Source organism: Condylostylus longicornis, unplaced genomic scaffold (genome assembly GCF_029603195.1).
Source record: "Condylostylus longicornis isolate FDR11 unplaced genomic scaffold, ASM2960319v2 ptg000033l, whole genome shotgun sequence".
NCBI lineage: Eukaryota > Metazoa > Arthropoda > Insecta > Diptera > Dolichopodidae > Condylostylus > Condylostylus longicornis.
This window is the reverse complement of record NW_026578002.1, coordinates 678,341-690,422: the sequence shown is the minus strand read 5'-3', so window position 1 is coordinate 690,422 and position 12,082 is coordinate 678,341. Positions and strand designations below refer to the sequence as shown.

Here is a 12,082-nt window from a genome sequence, read left to right as displayed (position 1 = left end):
TATGTGCATTTTCATGAGTGCAACTCGAATTCTCACAATAAATTCCCTTCTTCCATTTCTTTTAAGATTTAGTTATCTAGTTCCAATACATTAACTAAGTTATGTAACGTTATATTGTACATACTATTTTTGTGAGACTACTTTGAGCTATTTAGCATTATGCATTATTAATTCTAGCAGTAACAAGTAATATGCAAAAATATGCATGCACTAAGATTTTTAAATACAAAATCTAATAAAAATTTAAATATTTTTAGAGACAAACAGAAATCAATTAGTATTAGACTATTACAAATACAAAGTGGCATAAAATTGTATACATATATGTATGTACATATATTATACATATATATTCTATTATAATTTTAAAATTAAAGAAAAATAATTGAATAATGTTTTTTATTACTCAACTGCTATCTATCGCAATATCATTTATTGGAATATTTTAAAAGTATAAATTTCGAATTTGTTATTGCTTCTGAGAAGCCTTCCCAATCAGTTGAAAGAAAGATTTCCCTTAAAATTTTAATTTTTTACAATTATCCTTTAATTCTTTATTTGCCTTTAAAATTTTAATTTTTTAGATCAATGTGCATGACATATTGACATTTTTTTTAATTTTTCTTTAGCTAACTGTATTTTATATTTTATGTTAAATATTATTTACAATTATTTGCTTATTACATTAATTTTAAATCGTTAAAGTACTAAAACATTTTATTTCATTGATTATATTTTCATATTCTGTTGTGTTCAATTTTAAGTTTACAATTTAAAGAAAAATTTAAAAAAAAAAAAAAGAAACGTACCAATGCCGTTTTGACATACCGTACATCCTATGGTGTTACTATGTACCATAGCATTTTGTAAATATAAATATAGATCTGAAAATAGAGTTTTAACTTTTATTATTACTTTGCTGCCGAATCCAAATTTTATTTGTCTTTTATTTTTAAATTTCGTCGTGATATAAAGCAGCTCGAAGTTACAGTAAATAAATAAATTGACATCTAAAATGTAGTGAATATTGTTTTTATACAGTTTAATTGCAGTATTACGTAACACCGTTCTTAGGTGTTGTATAGAAGTCAAGCCACAGGTAGTAATGACAGATTCAATTTCAAAGTTGTTTTATAATCCGCCATTGCCGGTCTCAAGCACGGATGCGAAAGAAAGAGAGGGGGGAGTATCAACCTCGCTAAAAAGCTTTGGTTCAGCTGACCCGGCTTAAAGCACATTGAATTGGTGGACTACCAACCCGAATTCATAGTTAATGCTACTGGAAGAAAAACAGCGAGCAATCTGACATCAGTAAGCGGTGACGTTACTAAGGACACCCCATTGTCAGACAAAATAACGAAAACTAAAGGTTCGAAAAACATAATACGGGGTGATTGACTAACAGATCTAAAGCCATTAATTGCTAATTGAAGGAGCCACTCGGTAACATCTAGAAGCAGAAAAAATTCAGATAAACAGCAAACCAGTGAGAAGGATGACTTAATTGCTAACAGAAATACATATGTAGTTGAAATGAATTTGATAAAATAAAATTCATTGAAAAACAAATACAAGAAACCAGAAAAGAAATAAATGAACTGAAGAAACTGCTAAAATCGGAAACAAAGAAACCTAAAATTAAACCAACGCAAATATGAGTCCAAGAACACAAAAGAACACTGAGCAAGCTACAACCAGTCCCAGTATTACAGAAAAAAGGAAAAGAAATAGTCCATGCATATTCATAGGTATATGTGTAAATTTTCAAATGTAATAAAAATTTTACAAGTTTGCATCATATACGTATTAATGGCTTGCACTGCTTTGAAATAATTAAAAAAAATTTTAAATATTTTCTTATTTTAATGTTTCAATACAGTTTGACTGCTATTTTGATGCTACGGAATTAAACTTAATACGTACGTTACGTTAAGTGGAATTGGCATATTCTACTCCTTTTCGATGCTCTTTCCAGTATTAGAATTTTTTAAAAAATTGGAAGCACTGAAAAGTAAAATTCATTCATAAATCATACAAATAACAAACTTAATTGTTTATTGGTTCGTCAAAGTTATGTTAGCAAGAAATCATTCAATTTTGCGATCTGAGAACATTTATTTTTAAATTCAAATAGCTTATTAAGAGCTATGGGTTGTGCAGAAAGCAAGACTGAACGTCCAAAATATCGTGTGTGTACAGATGTATTTTGGTTAATATTGTTTGGAATATTTTGGCTCTTGTTGGTAAGTAGTTTTTATGTTAAAATATTTCAACTAAACGCCCTTAAAGTTAAATGCTGATGATCTCATTTTTTTCTAATTAATGTTTACCTATGTCCAAAGAAAGATAAATATGTTGATAAATGAAAATATTTTGAATAGTGAAGGTAAGAATATGTATTTTACATACATTCCAAAGTAAAATTCCCCATAAAATTATTGAGTAGATTTATTATTGGACGATATAGACATTCTATATTACATACTTGTTAGTTTTAGTTGATGACATAATTTAAGAAAATTTTGGAAATTAGATTAATTTGATTCCTCATTAGTTTTTTTGTTTCCTAAATTTCCTTATTTTTTTTAGTTTTTTTCTTGCTTAATTAAAATCCATCCACATATATTTGTATAAATTGCCAAATTATTATTATTTTCATACAGATCGTCATAGCCATATTTTCATTTGTTTATGGTAATCCACTTCGTCTCATAAATGGATATGACTCATTCGGAAATACCTGTGGAGTTAAATCTAATGATAAATATTCCGATTTTCCACTATCAGGCAGAAACACTCTTGAGGAACCCAATTTATTTTTCTTGGATGTTAAAGAGCTGCGACAGACAATAAAAATTTGCGTTAAGGAATGCCCCAATAGGCAGATCAATAACAGAGATGAGCTTTATAGATATTATGTTGACACTAAGTCTCAGCTATGCCGTTACGATTTTAATATGAGCTTGTTATTGGAACGTGAAAATCCTTCAATGAAATATTTCAATTTATTAGGACCATGTCCACCATTTCCAGTTTACGAAAGGTTTAGTATTTAATTGTATTTGCAATAAAATTCAATCTTTTACTAAATATATTTAATTTTAGTACTCCAGTACTTCACAGATGTTTACCAACGGGAAAAAATGCTCCAAAAGAAATGATAAAAAATGCTTATAAACTCCTCAATAACTGGGATATTGCACAACAATTTCTTAGTGATTTGTACAAAACTTGGCCAATAATGGCATTGTTGGCTTCTTTCGCACTTTGTAAGTTCTTTTTTAAATTCAATGTTTCTTACTGACTAAATACAATTCATTTTAATTTTTAGTACTTTCCATCATATTAGTAGCATTTATGCATTGGCTTACAAAAATAGTTTCTTGGTTAATATGCATTTTTGTTGTGATCGCCAGCATAGCATTTACGGTTGTTTTATGGTGGGCATATTATAGCATGAAGCAAAAAAAGGATTTGAGTGTAAAGTATTCAATGTTGGAAGAATTTCTTAGAAATGAAACAGCTATCTATGTTTTGGCTATTATTGCCACTATAATAATGGTATATGGTTTACAAATTCAGAATTAAATTAGAATAACGTTATTTCATTTCTTAGATACTTTTAATTATCATTGTGTATTATTTAAAATCAAAACTTTCTGGTATGGCGGCTCTTTTTGAGGAAGCGGGAAAATGCATGCTGTCGTTACCAGGCCTAGCTATAGCTCCAACAATAGCCTTTTTATTTTTAACAATATTTTTAGCATTTTGGGTGTTCGTAGTTGTTTGCATTGTGACTGCAAATTATCCCGGCATGACACCATTAATTCCATTAACTAGTGCTGGAAAAGTAGGTATTCCTTCAAACAATACGGCCCTAACAGGATCTACAGAAAAAGTAAATTCAGATAGTGATTATAAAAGTAGGTTACCATAATTTTTTACCAACGAAAAAAATAATCATGAAAAAAATTTGTAGCTCTTCTTAAAGTTGAATATAAAGACGCATCTTGGATTAAAAGTATGCTTTGGATCTATTTTATTGGCCTAATTTGGCATACAGAATTCATTTTTGCATGCCAACAATTTGCTCTTGCTGGTGCTGTTGCTTATTGGTATTTCAAAAAGCCAACTGATTCTCCCTCCACATATGCTATTGGTAAGATTTGCGTTAATTATGAATATGTATATTCGAGTATGTTTATTTGGTTAAATTTTTTTTTAGGAAAATTGCTGAAATACCATTTGGGATCGGTTGCCAAAGGATCTTTTGTTATTACTATTTTTAAAATTCCTCGTCTAATTTTGACTTATTTGTATACCAAGTAAGTATCATAACTAAAAATTTTTATTGAAAGATTCTGAATGTTTGCTTTGGTTGATTTGAAAAATTAATTTTACAGATTGAAAAAGTCTGAAGATAAGGGATCCCAATGCGCTAAATGCTGTTTAACTTGTTGTATCTGCGGATTTTGGCTGCTTGAGAAATTTATAAGATTTTTAAATCATAACGCGTATACGGTAATCGCTATCGAATCAATTAACTTTTGTCCGGCTGCTGGAATTGTAAGTGTATTAAATATATAATCGAAAATTTATTATAATTTGTTTTTATAGGCGTGGAATGCAATGGCTACAAATGCACTTCAAGTTGCTACAATTAACAGCATTGGGGACTTTATCCTATTTTTGGGAAAAGTTATGGTGGCAACAATATGTGGCTTAGTTAGTGTACTTATTTTAAAAGACCGAGAGGATATACATTTTTATGTTGCACCTGTTGTTTTCATTACAATTTTTGGATTTTTTATAGCCCATGTAGTGTTGTCATTATTTGAAGTATATTCAAAATTTCATATAACTTTATCACTACTAAAAACAAAAAAATTTTTAGGTTGTAGTAGATACTTTATTTTTATGCGTATGTGAAGACAAAACTATCAATGGTAATGCTGGACGATGGAAACAGAGTAATTTAGCTAAGCTTGTTGGAGAAGAGCCGAATGATGATATTGAAGGACCAATTCAAGCGGTTGAAATGACACCCATTAATAAACAACCTTTTCATAATATTATGGCGTAAAATTTAAGTATTATTTTAATTTATTCTTCCAAGAAGGAATTCAGCGATATTTTTAAGTGTTGTATTCTTTTACATTAAGTTCTTTTGCCACTTTCAATAATACATGTTCATTATTATAAGGCACTCTTTATATCGCATAATTAATAGTCGTATAATTGTGTAAAAAGTTTGCAACTTGTTATTACATAATGTTTTCTTTATATGAAAGAATTATCTTTATTAATTTATATAGATCTACGTTATGTAAAATATTACCTATGGCTAAAAGAAAAATTGAAATTAAAATTACGTCCACCGTATCCAAATTTTGTATAACTTTACAACACAGTCTTCGTTATCTTCTTAAGTCAATACGTTCTTGGCTTTTTAAATAATTTTTCGTTTATCTAAAAATTTAAAACCCGTTATAATATTCAAGTGTATTACATATGAAATTTTTTCTGAATTTTTGAAAATTTAAAATTAGTAGATACTGTATTTAAAATTATTTCACTTTCTGAATTCTCTTATACTTCTGCAGAACTCAATTTTTACATTAATATTTTCGTTTTTAATTACGTACATAATTTTTTAAGAGCTTAATCTTGAAATAGAATAATTAGCTTCAGTTATTTAATTTAATTTTAAGACTAAATAATTTTTCGAATAATTTATAATTGTTTATATTTATTTATTTTGAATTTTGTATATTGAAATTATATATATAACTTTTATACACTTCTTTTTCAAATAAAATACGTTTTATTTAATGTGCAGTTTCTTCTTTCTTTTTTTTGTTAATTTTAATATTTTTGATTATATTATTTTGTTTGTCTTTAATCTTTTCCAGCAGTTTAGCTTTTTTAGCATCTTTCTTTTTGCTTTTTTCTGAAAAATTATTTTATTTGAAAAAAAAATCTAATCGAATATGAATAACTTGTAAAAACTTACCATTGATGATTCCGGCTAAAGTTATTGGATCTTTATTTTCAAAAATATCGTCAAGTTCGTCATATTCGTAAGCATTTTTAGGAGTCCTAGCTTCCCGTGTAACCTTTTGTTCAAGCCGGTTAACATATTTATTTTTTGCTACTTTTTTTAATATTTGTCTGTGTTTTGATGGACTGACGTAATCTGGATTTTCCCAAAGAGGATTCCCAGTAAAAGAACCTTCAAAAAGTTTGACTGGATTTAAAACAAAACGGGGACCAATTTCCGATAAACCTCCGTCTTCAGATAATACTTGGAAATTTCTGAACCAAATCCGCTTGTCAAGATAGGTAAAAGTATATACATGATCAACAAAAGGCTGACTCTTCGGATGATGGAATGGTACTCCAAATATTTGAGTTAATAATTCCTTAATTAATTTAAGATGAGGTAATGAATCAAATTTCGAATCAAAAGAAAGTAAAGGTCGGGAGCCCCTCAAACAATTTCCAGTCAATTTTAGTTCCCCCATTGTGTGAATATTTTCTATTAAAAATTTTACTGAAAGTCCTTCTACTACATCGGCTAACCACATATACAAATCTCGTTTCCTTCTGCCCTCAAAGAGAACGCATTTATTACAATGTTTCATTACACAAATTTCGTTAACAATGGACAATGTCTTAGATCTTTCCATTTTCGATTCTACTCTATGATGAGGCATAAGTGTTTTTATGTCTTTCATTAAATGTCTATCGCGATGACTTATACCACGTGCTGCAAACACTAAAACACGCTGTTTGTTTATCCATTTCTCCTAGAAGTACAAATAAATATAGTGGTACTTACAAATAATGTAATAAATACCTTTCGAGCTTCAATTTCATCTGAAGATCTATGAGGCTTTAGAATTATATTTTCATTGTTTTCTTTTTCTATATTTTCTATAGTTTTTATTTTCGCATTTTTCGTTTTTTTACCCATATTTATTTAATATTTTTGTTCTCTGAATAAAATATAGCAACTGATACTAAAAGATGTCACATGCGAGTGTTACCGTTCCGTTACATATACATACTGACATTAAACATTGGCGACAATCACTGCACGAGTATCACCACAGAAAAAGCGTAAAACACCGTTTACAAATCAAACAAAGTTTAACGATTAAATTTGTCAACTATGAAATTGAATGAGAAATTCGGTTTACATATGAAGCATTATTTGATGAAATGTGACAGTGATGTATTTGAAAAATAAAAATAAGTGAAAAATAAATAATTTAAGAAAAATTAAATAATTTAAAATAAAAAGAAAGATAAATAATTAATAACCTAAGAAAAAATAATTTACGTTGCTACACAAACACTTTTTTTTAATTAGAAGCTTTAATAAATTCAATTAAATTGTCTCCAATAATAATTTTTTTGAGCTATTTTTAACAATTATAAACTATATAAAAAATATAACCCAGCATTTACACATACAAGTTACTTGCATGCAAGTTTGTATAATATTAATTGTCAATTAGTTTTTCGAAATGTCAAATTACTTGCTATTATGACGTAGGCGTTTAGCAAGTTAATTTTTGAAAATGTCTTTGAGAAGAAAACAACTAGCAATATATATAATTGTTTATAAATTTTAGAAACCATAAGTTTGCTAAGTTTAATTTTTTCAAAACAAAATTCAAAAATTTTAAATTAAAAAAAAAAAAATCAAAACAACAAATTTTTTTTTGTGAATTTCTCAATATGTCAAATTACTTGCTCAAATTACTGGCAGCAAAATTTTCTTGCAAGTTGAACTGCAAGTAAACAAGCAAGTAGAAATATTTCAATGTGTTAGTAAAATTTTTGTATGTATTGCAACTTTCTTGCAAGTAACTTGTACGTGTAAATGCTGGGTAAACTTCACAAAAAATATCTGCTCACTGCGCTCCTAAAGAGCAAAATATATCCCCGCCATTTTATTTATTTATTTCTGTCCAAAAGTTTGATATAAATGGACAAGATTCAATTTTTTCTCATACGGTTTTTAGACAAATTTTTATTAAATTTCAATCCGCCAAGCAAAATTGTCAAACTTTGCTTGATGCGTAAACGCTGTCTAAGAGTCGAGCCAGCTTTTTTACTGTCAGATTTAAATTTATTTAAATTGATATTGAAATGGCCGCATTGGGGCCATTTACACATTATTGCATTGAGCGTATGCACAACACTTCTTTTAAGATATACAAATTCATTTCCTGTTAAGTAAGAAGCCTTGTTGATAGAAGATATTGTACGTAATACAATTATTTGTTGTTTTTTTCTCTCGTGGAGGGATCTTAAGAAACTATTATAAAAACCTTTCGAATGTTCGGAAATGAATACAAAAAAATTATCTCCTATGTTTTATATTATATATGAATCAAAAACTATGAATACTTGTAACCAGACGACTTTAGAAGACCTATTGTACAGTAACGTTGGAGTATGTATGATGTTTTCAATGACGTGTCTTATTTACGTTCCCATAATCAATTTTTCTGTACATGTCAAAAAATACCACTCGGCCATCTATCAAAACTTTGGGAAACTTAAAGCGACACCGTGGAATCGTATCACACATTTGTTAAGTCAAATTTAGTGAAGTTATTAATATTTTCTTATATTTTTAATTTATTTTTCTTGTAAATGAAGATGAGTAAAAAAGTAAATAACAAAATTTTAAAATCTTCCGAAAATGAGGCTAAGAGACAAAAAAATGAAAATTTTAAACCGGTAGCCGAAATTTATGAATCCAGCTCAGAGGAAGAGGATTTGAATGAAGAATCTATTTTAGATAAAGTGTTTCAAGGTTATTCTGGAGATTCCGATCAAGTTGTAAAAAGTCGAGCATTTTTGGAAAATTTTTTTCAATCCGGTTCAGCTATTTGTTTAATATGTATTGGAACAGTTAAAAGAGTTGAAAAGATATGGTCTTGCATTAACTGCTATTGTAAAATTAACCTATTCCATACAGAGATTAGTTATTAAAAGAACATTCATTTCTAGGTTTTTTCCATCTCAATTGCATAAAAAGATGGGCCAATGATAGCATCGTGCAACAAAAATTGAATCAAGAAGATGAAGTAGGTTATTATAATAACCAAGGAGAATTTATACCAAAGAAATGTAAACCCGTACGATGGTGCTGCCCAAAATGTCGAAGTAATTATAACGTTGAGAGTATACCAAGGCTGTATGAATGCTTTTGTAAAAAAGAAGTGAATCCGCCATACCATCCTTGGATAATTCCACATTCTTGCGGAGAAAAATGCGAAAAATATTTAGAACCCTATTGTGGCCATAAATGTTTATTACTTTGTCATCCAGGGCCATGCCCACCTTGCCCACAATACGTCTCCACAGCATGCTATTGTGGAAAATCTAAGCCTAAGACTGTTCGCTGTTTCAATAAAACATGGAACTGCAATATTAAAGTATTATTAAATTTAAATATACATATTTAGTAATGTGTTATTTTGGACTAAATTTTAGTGTCAGAAACTACTACCTTGTGGAATTCATAAATGTGAAGAAGTTTGTCATGCAACGGGAAAATGTCCTCCTTGTAAAAAACAATCTAGACAAAAATGTCAATGTGGAAGTGAAGCAACACAAAAAAATTGTTCAGAATTGGTTTGGCATTGCAAAAAGGTATGTTTTATAATAACAAGTTTTACAAGTACCAAGTAAAAGAAGAAAATGTTCACGCATATTTTGTTTGTTTTGTACAACATATGTAACATAACATTTGCGTAATTACAATGTATAATACATAAAATAAGGTTTATGTACTAATAAAAACGAAATGGTTAATCGTATCAATATATTACATATGTATATTTTAGGTATGCAATAAAACGTACTCCTGCGGACTACACAAATGTAGGAAAGTGTGTCATGCTGATGATTGCGGTGACTGTCCATTAGGTTTACCCAGAAGTTGTCCTTGTGGAAAAAATGTAATTAAAAAGTTTTATACTACGTGTCTATATAAACATGATTTTGCTCAAAATTTTTAGAAAATAGTTGCGCCTTGCAGTGAAGCTGTAGAACCTTGCGGGGATAACTGCCAAAAGGTTCTAGATTGTGGTATTCACTATTGCAGTGAAAGATGTCACAAGGGCCATTGCAGTCAGGTAAAATAAACGTATTTGAATTGAAAATTACCCATTATTTGTTTTCAGTGCCTTGCTATTATTGAAAAAAAATGTCGGTGTGGACAACATACCAAAGAACTACCCTGTTCAAAAAGTTTCTTTTGTGAGACAAAATGTAAGTTGATAAGAGAATGTGGCAAACATCTCTGCAATAAAAAGGTGAGAATAATAAATTTGTGACGTTTATGTGTTTGTTAGGTAAAATTCATTTATAAACTTTATTTATTAAAACTTCTTATACAAAAAGTGCTGTGACGGCCAGTGTCCTCCGTGTGATAAAATCTGTAATAAAACTCTTTCGTGTAAAAAGCATAAATGCAAATCAGTTTGTCACGATGGTCCTTGCTACCCCTGCGATTTAAAGTCATCAGTTAAATGTCGTTGTGGTAACACTTCGATAGTAGTTCCATGCGGAAGGGAAAAAAAAGTCAGGCTACCTAAATGCTTGCTACCTTGTAGGTTTGTGAACAGATCCTATCTTGTATGAAGCACTAAGAATAACAATTCCAAAATAATAAAACAATAATTAAATCGTCATAAAAGTGATATATCTATATTATTTACCTTATTTTCTTTGTAAATCTTGAAATTGGATGAGAATTGTACCAATTCTTAATGCTTCACTAGAAATGAAATAATACAATAAGATAAAAAATATTACAGAATACCGTCTAAATGTCATCATGAAAACCCTCATCGATGCCATATAAATGAATGCCCGCCTTGTATTCAAAAATGTGGACTAAAAAATAATACAACAAATTGTGAACATCCTTGTGAAGCAAGATGTCATGACGCTATCAAAACAGAAATTTTACAATCAAAAACTTCAAATATTTGGGACTGGAATTCTAATATGGTATTTTGATTTTTTATTGATTACAAATAATACAATAGACGCATTATGCAATTTAATGATTGACTTTTAGTTTGAATACAAAAAAATGCCTCATCCTAAATGCGAAATTAAAGTGATGGTTCGTTGCATTGGAGGTCATGAAATCGCTGAATGGCCTTGCTGGAACTCTAAACCAACATCCTGTCAAAGACTTTGTCAACGAGTTTTAAAATGTACTAATCATACATGCACTAAAGTGTGTCACGTAGTCCCAAATTTAGATGACAATCAGGTATCGGATTTATGAAGAACTTCAAACTTTTAATTACATATTTATCTCTAAATTAACTTTTAAATTTTAAAATAATTTGAACTTCATTTTAAGGAACAAGAAGGGTGCATTAGTTGCTCCGAAGCATGTATTGTGAAACGCCCGAAAGGCTGTATTCACAGTTGCAAGAAGCCATGCCATCCTCCACCGTGCGATATATGTTCAGCGCATATAAAATCAGCATGTCATTGCGGTATATCGCAAGTAATTTACAAATGTAATGAATTTTACTGTGAAGGAACAAATGAGGAGGAATTACGAAAAAAGCAAGAATTATTAAAAAGTTGTGGAAATCGTTGTATTAAAAATTACCCTTGCGGGCATCGTTGTATTGCAAACTGTCATTCAGGAACTTGTCCCAACCCGGAACAATGTAGAAAAAAAGTTAAAATATACTGCGAATGCAAAAATTTGAAATTGGAAATTTCTTGTGATAAACATCGAAATGGCTTAAATCAATTAGTATGTGACAATAAATGTGCCCAAAAAAAGGCGATCGAAGAACAACTACGCAGGGATGAGGAGGAAAAATTAAAGAAAATGGAGGAAGAAAAAAACCGCATCGAGCTGGAATTGTATGAAAAAAAATTTGGTAAGAAAAAACCACGCGAAAGGAAAGTTGTAGAGCGACCTGTAAAAAGAGATATAGATATAAAACTAAAAGTTTTAGCAGGTATAATAGGTTTATTATCAATTGTTTTAATGATCTACATAATGTACTGATTTAAAAAA

At 29.3% G+C, this 12,082-nt stretch overlaps 3 protein-coding genes across 5 annotated transcripts; 2 read left to right on the top strand and 1 right to left on the bottom strand.

Annotated features, from left to right (window-relative positions):
• Nucleotides 1-2,066: 2,066 nt before the first annotated feature.
• Nucleotides 2,067-5,567, top strand: LOC129608592 (choline transporter-like 1). 3 transcript variants are annotated; one of them, XM_055520211.1, is made up of 11 exons: nt 2,067-2,243; nt 2,347-2,386; nt 2,788-3,043; nt 3,106-3,269; nt 3,332-3,561; nt 3,617-3,923; nt 3,980-4,159; nt 4,226-4,325; nt 4,404-4,566; nt 4,618-4,839; nt 4,895-5,567. In XM_055520211.1, the coding sequence occupies exons 1-11, from the start codon at nt 2,148-2,150 to the stop codon at nt 5,081-5,083; spliced, it is 1,947 nt and encodes a 648-aa protein (XP_055376186.1). In that variant the 5' UTR covers nt 2,067-2,147; the 3' UTR covers nt 5,084-5,567. The 3 variants fall into 3 exon arrangements, with proteins under 3 accessions (XP_055376186.1, XP_055376184.1, XP_055376187.1); XM_055520212.1 differs by having other exon boundaries at nt 2,108-2,243; nt 2,343-2,386; XM_055520209.1 differs by lacking the exon at nt 2,347-2,386 and having other exon boundaries at nt 2,664-3,043.
• A 132-nt stretch (nt 5,568-5,699) lies between these two features.
• On the bottom strand, nt 5,700-7,050 carry LOC129608593 (ribosome biogenesis protein BRX1 homolog). The gene is made up of 3 exons (XM_055520213.1): nt 6,860-7,050; nt 6,014-6,809; nt 5,700-5,950 (listed from the first exon to the last, which is right to left on the bottom strand). Exons 1-3 carry the CDS (start codon nt 6,974-6,976, stop codon nt 5,829-5,831), a joined length of 1,035 nt encoding a protein of 344 aa, XP_055376188.1. The 5' UTR covers nt 6,977-7,050; the 3' UTR covers nt 5,700-5,828.
• Nucleotides 7,051-8,584: 1,534 nt separating this feature from the next.
• On the top strand, nt 8,585-12,078 carry LOC129608586 (NF-X1-type zinc finger protein NFXL1). The gene is made up of 10 exons (XM_055520200.1): nt 8,585-8,974; nt 9,031-9,458; nt 9,517-9,675; nt 9,870-9,983; nt 10,044-10,160; nt 10,209-10,340; nt 10,429-10,640; nt 10,845-11,040; nt 11,111-11,311; nt 11,405-12,078. Exons 1-10 carry the CDS (start codon nt 8,671-8,673, stop codon nt 12,071-12,073), a joined length of 2,532 nt encoding a protein of 843 aa, XP_055376175.1. The 5' UTR covers nt 8,585-8,670; the 3' UTR covers nt 12,074-12,078.
• The last annotated feature ends 4 nt before the right edge of the window (nt 12,079-12,082 follow it).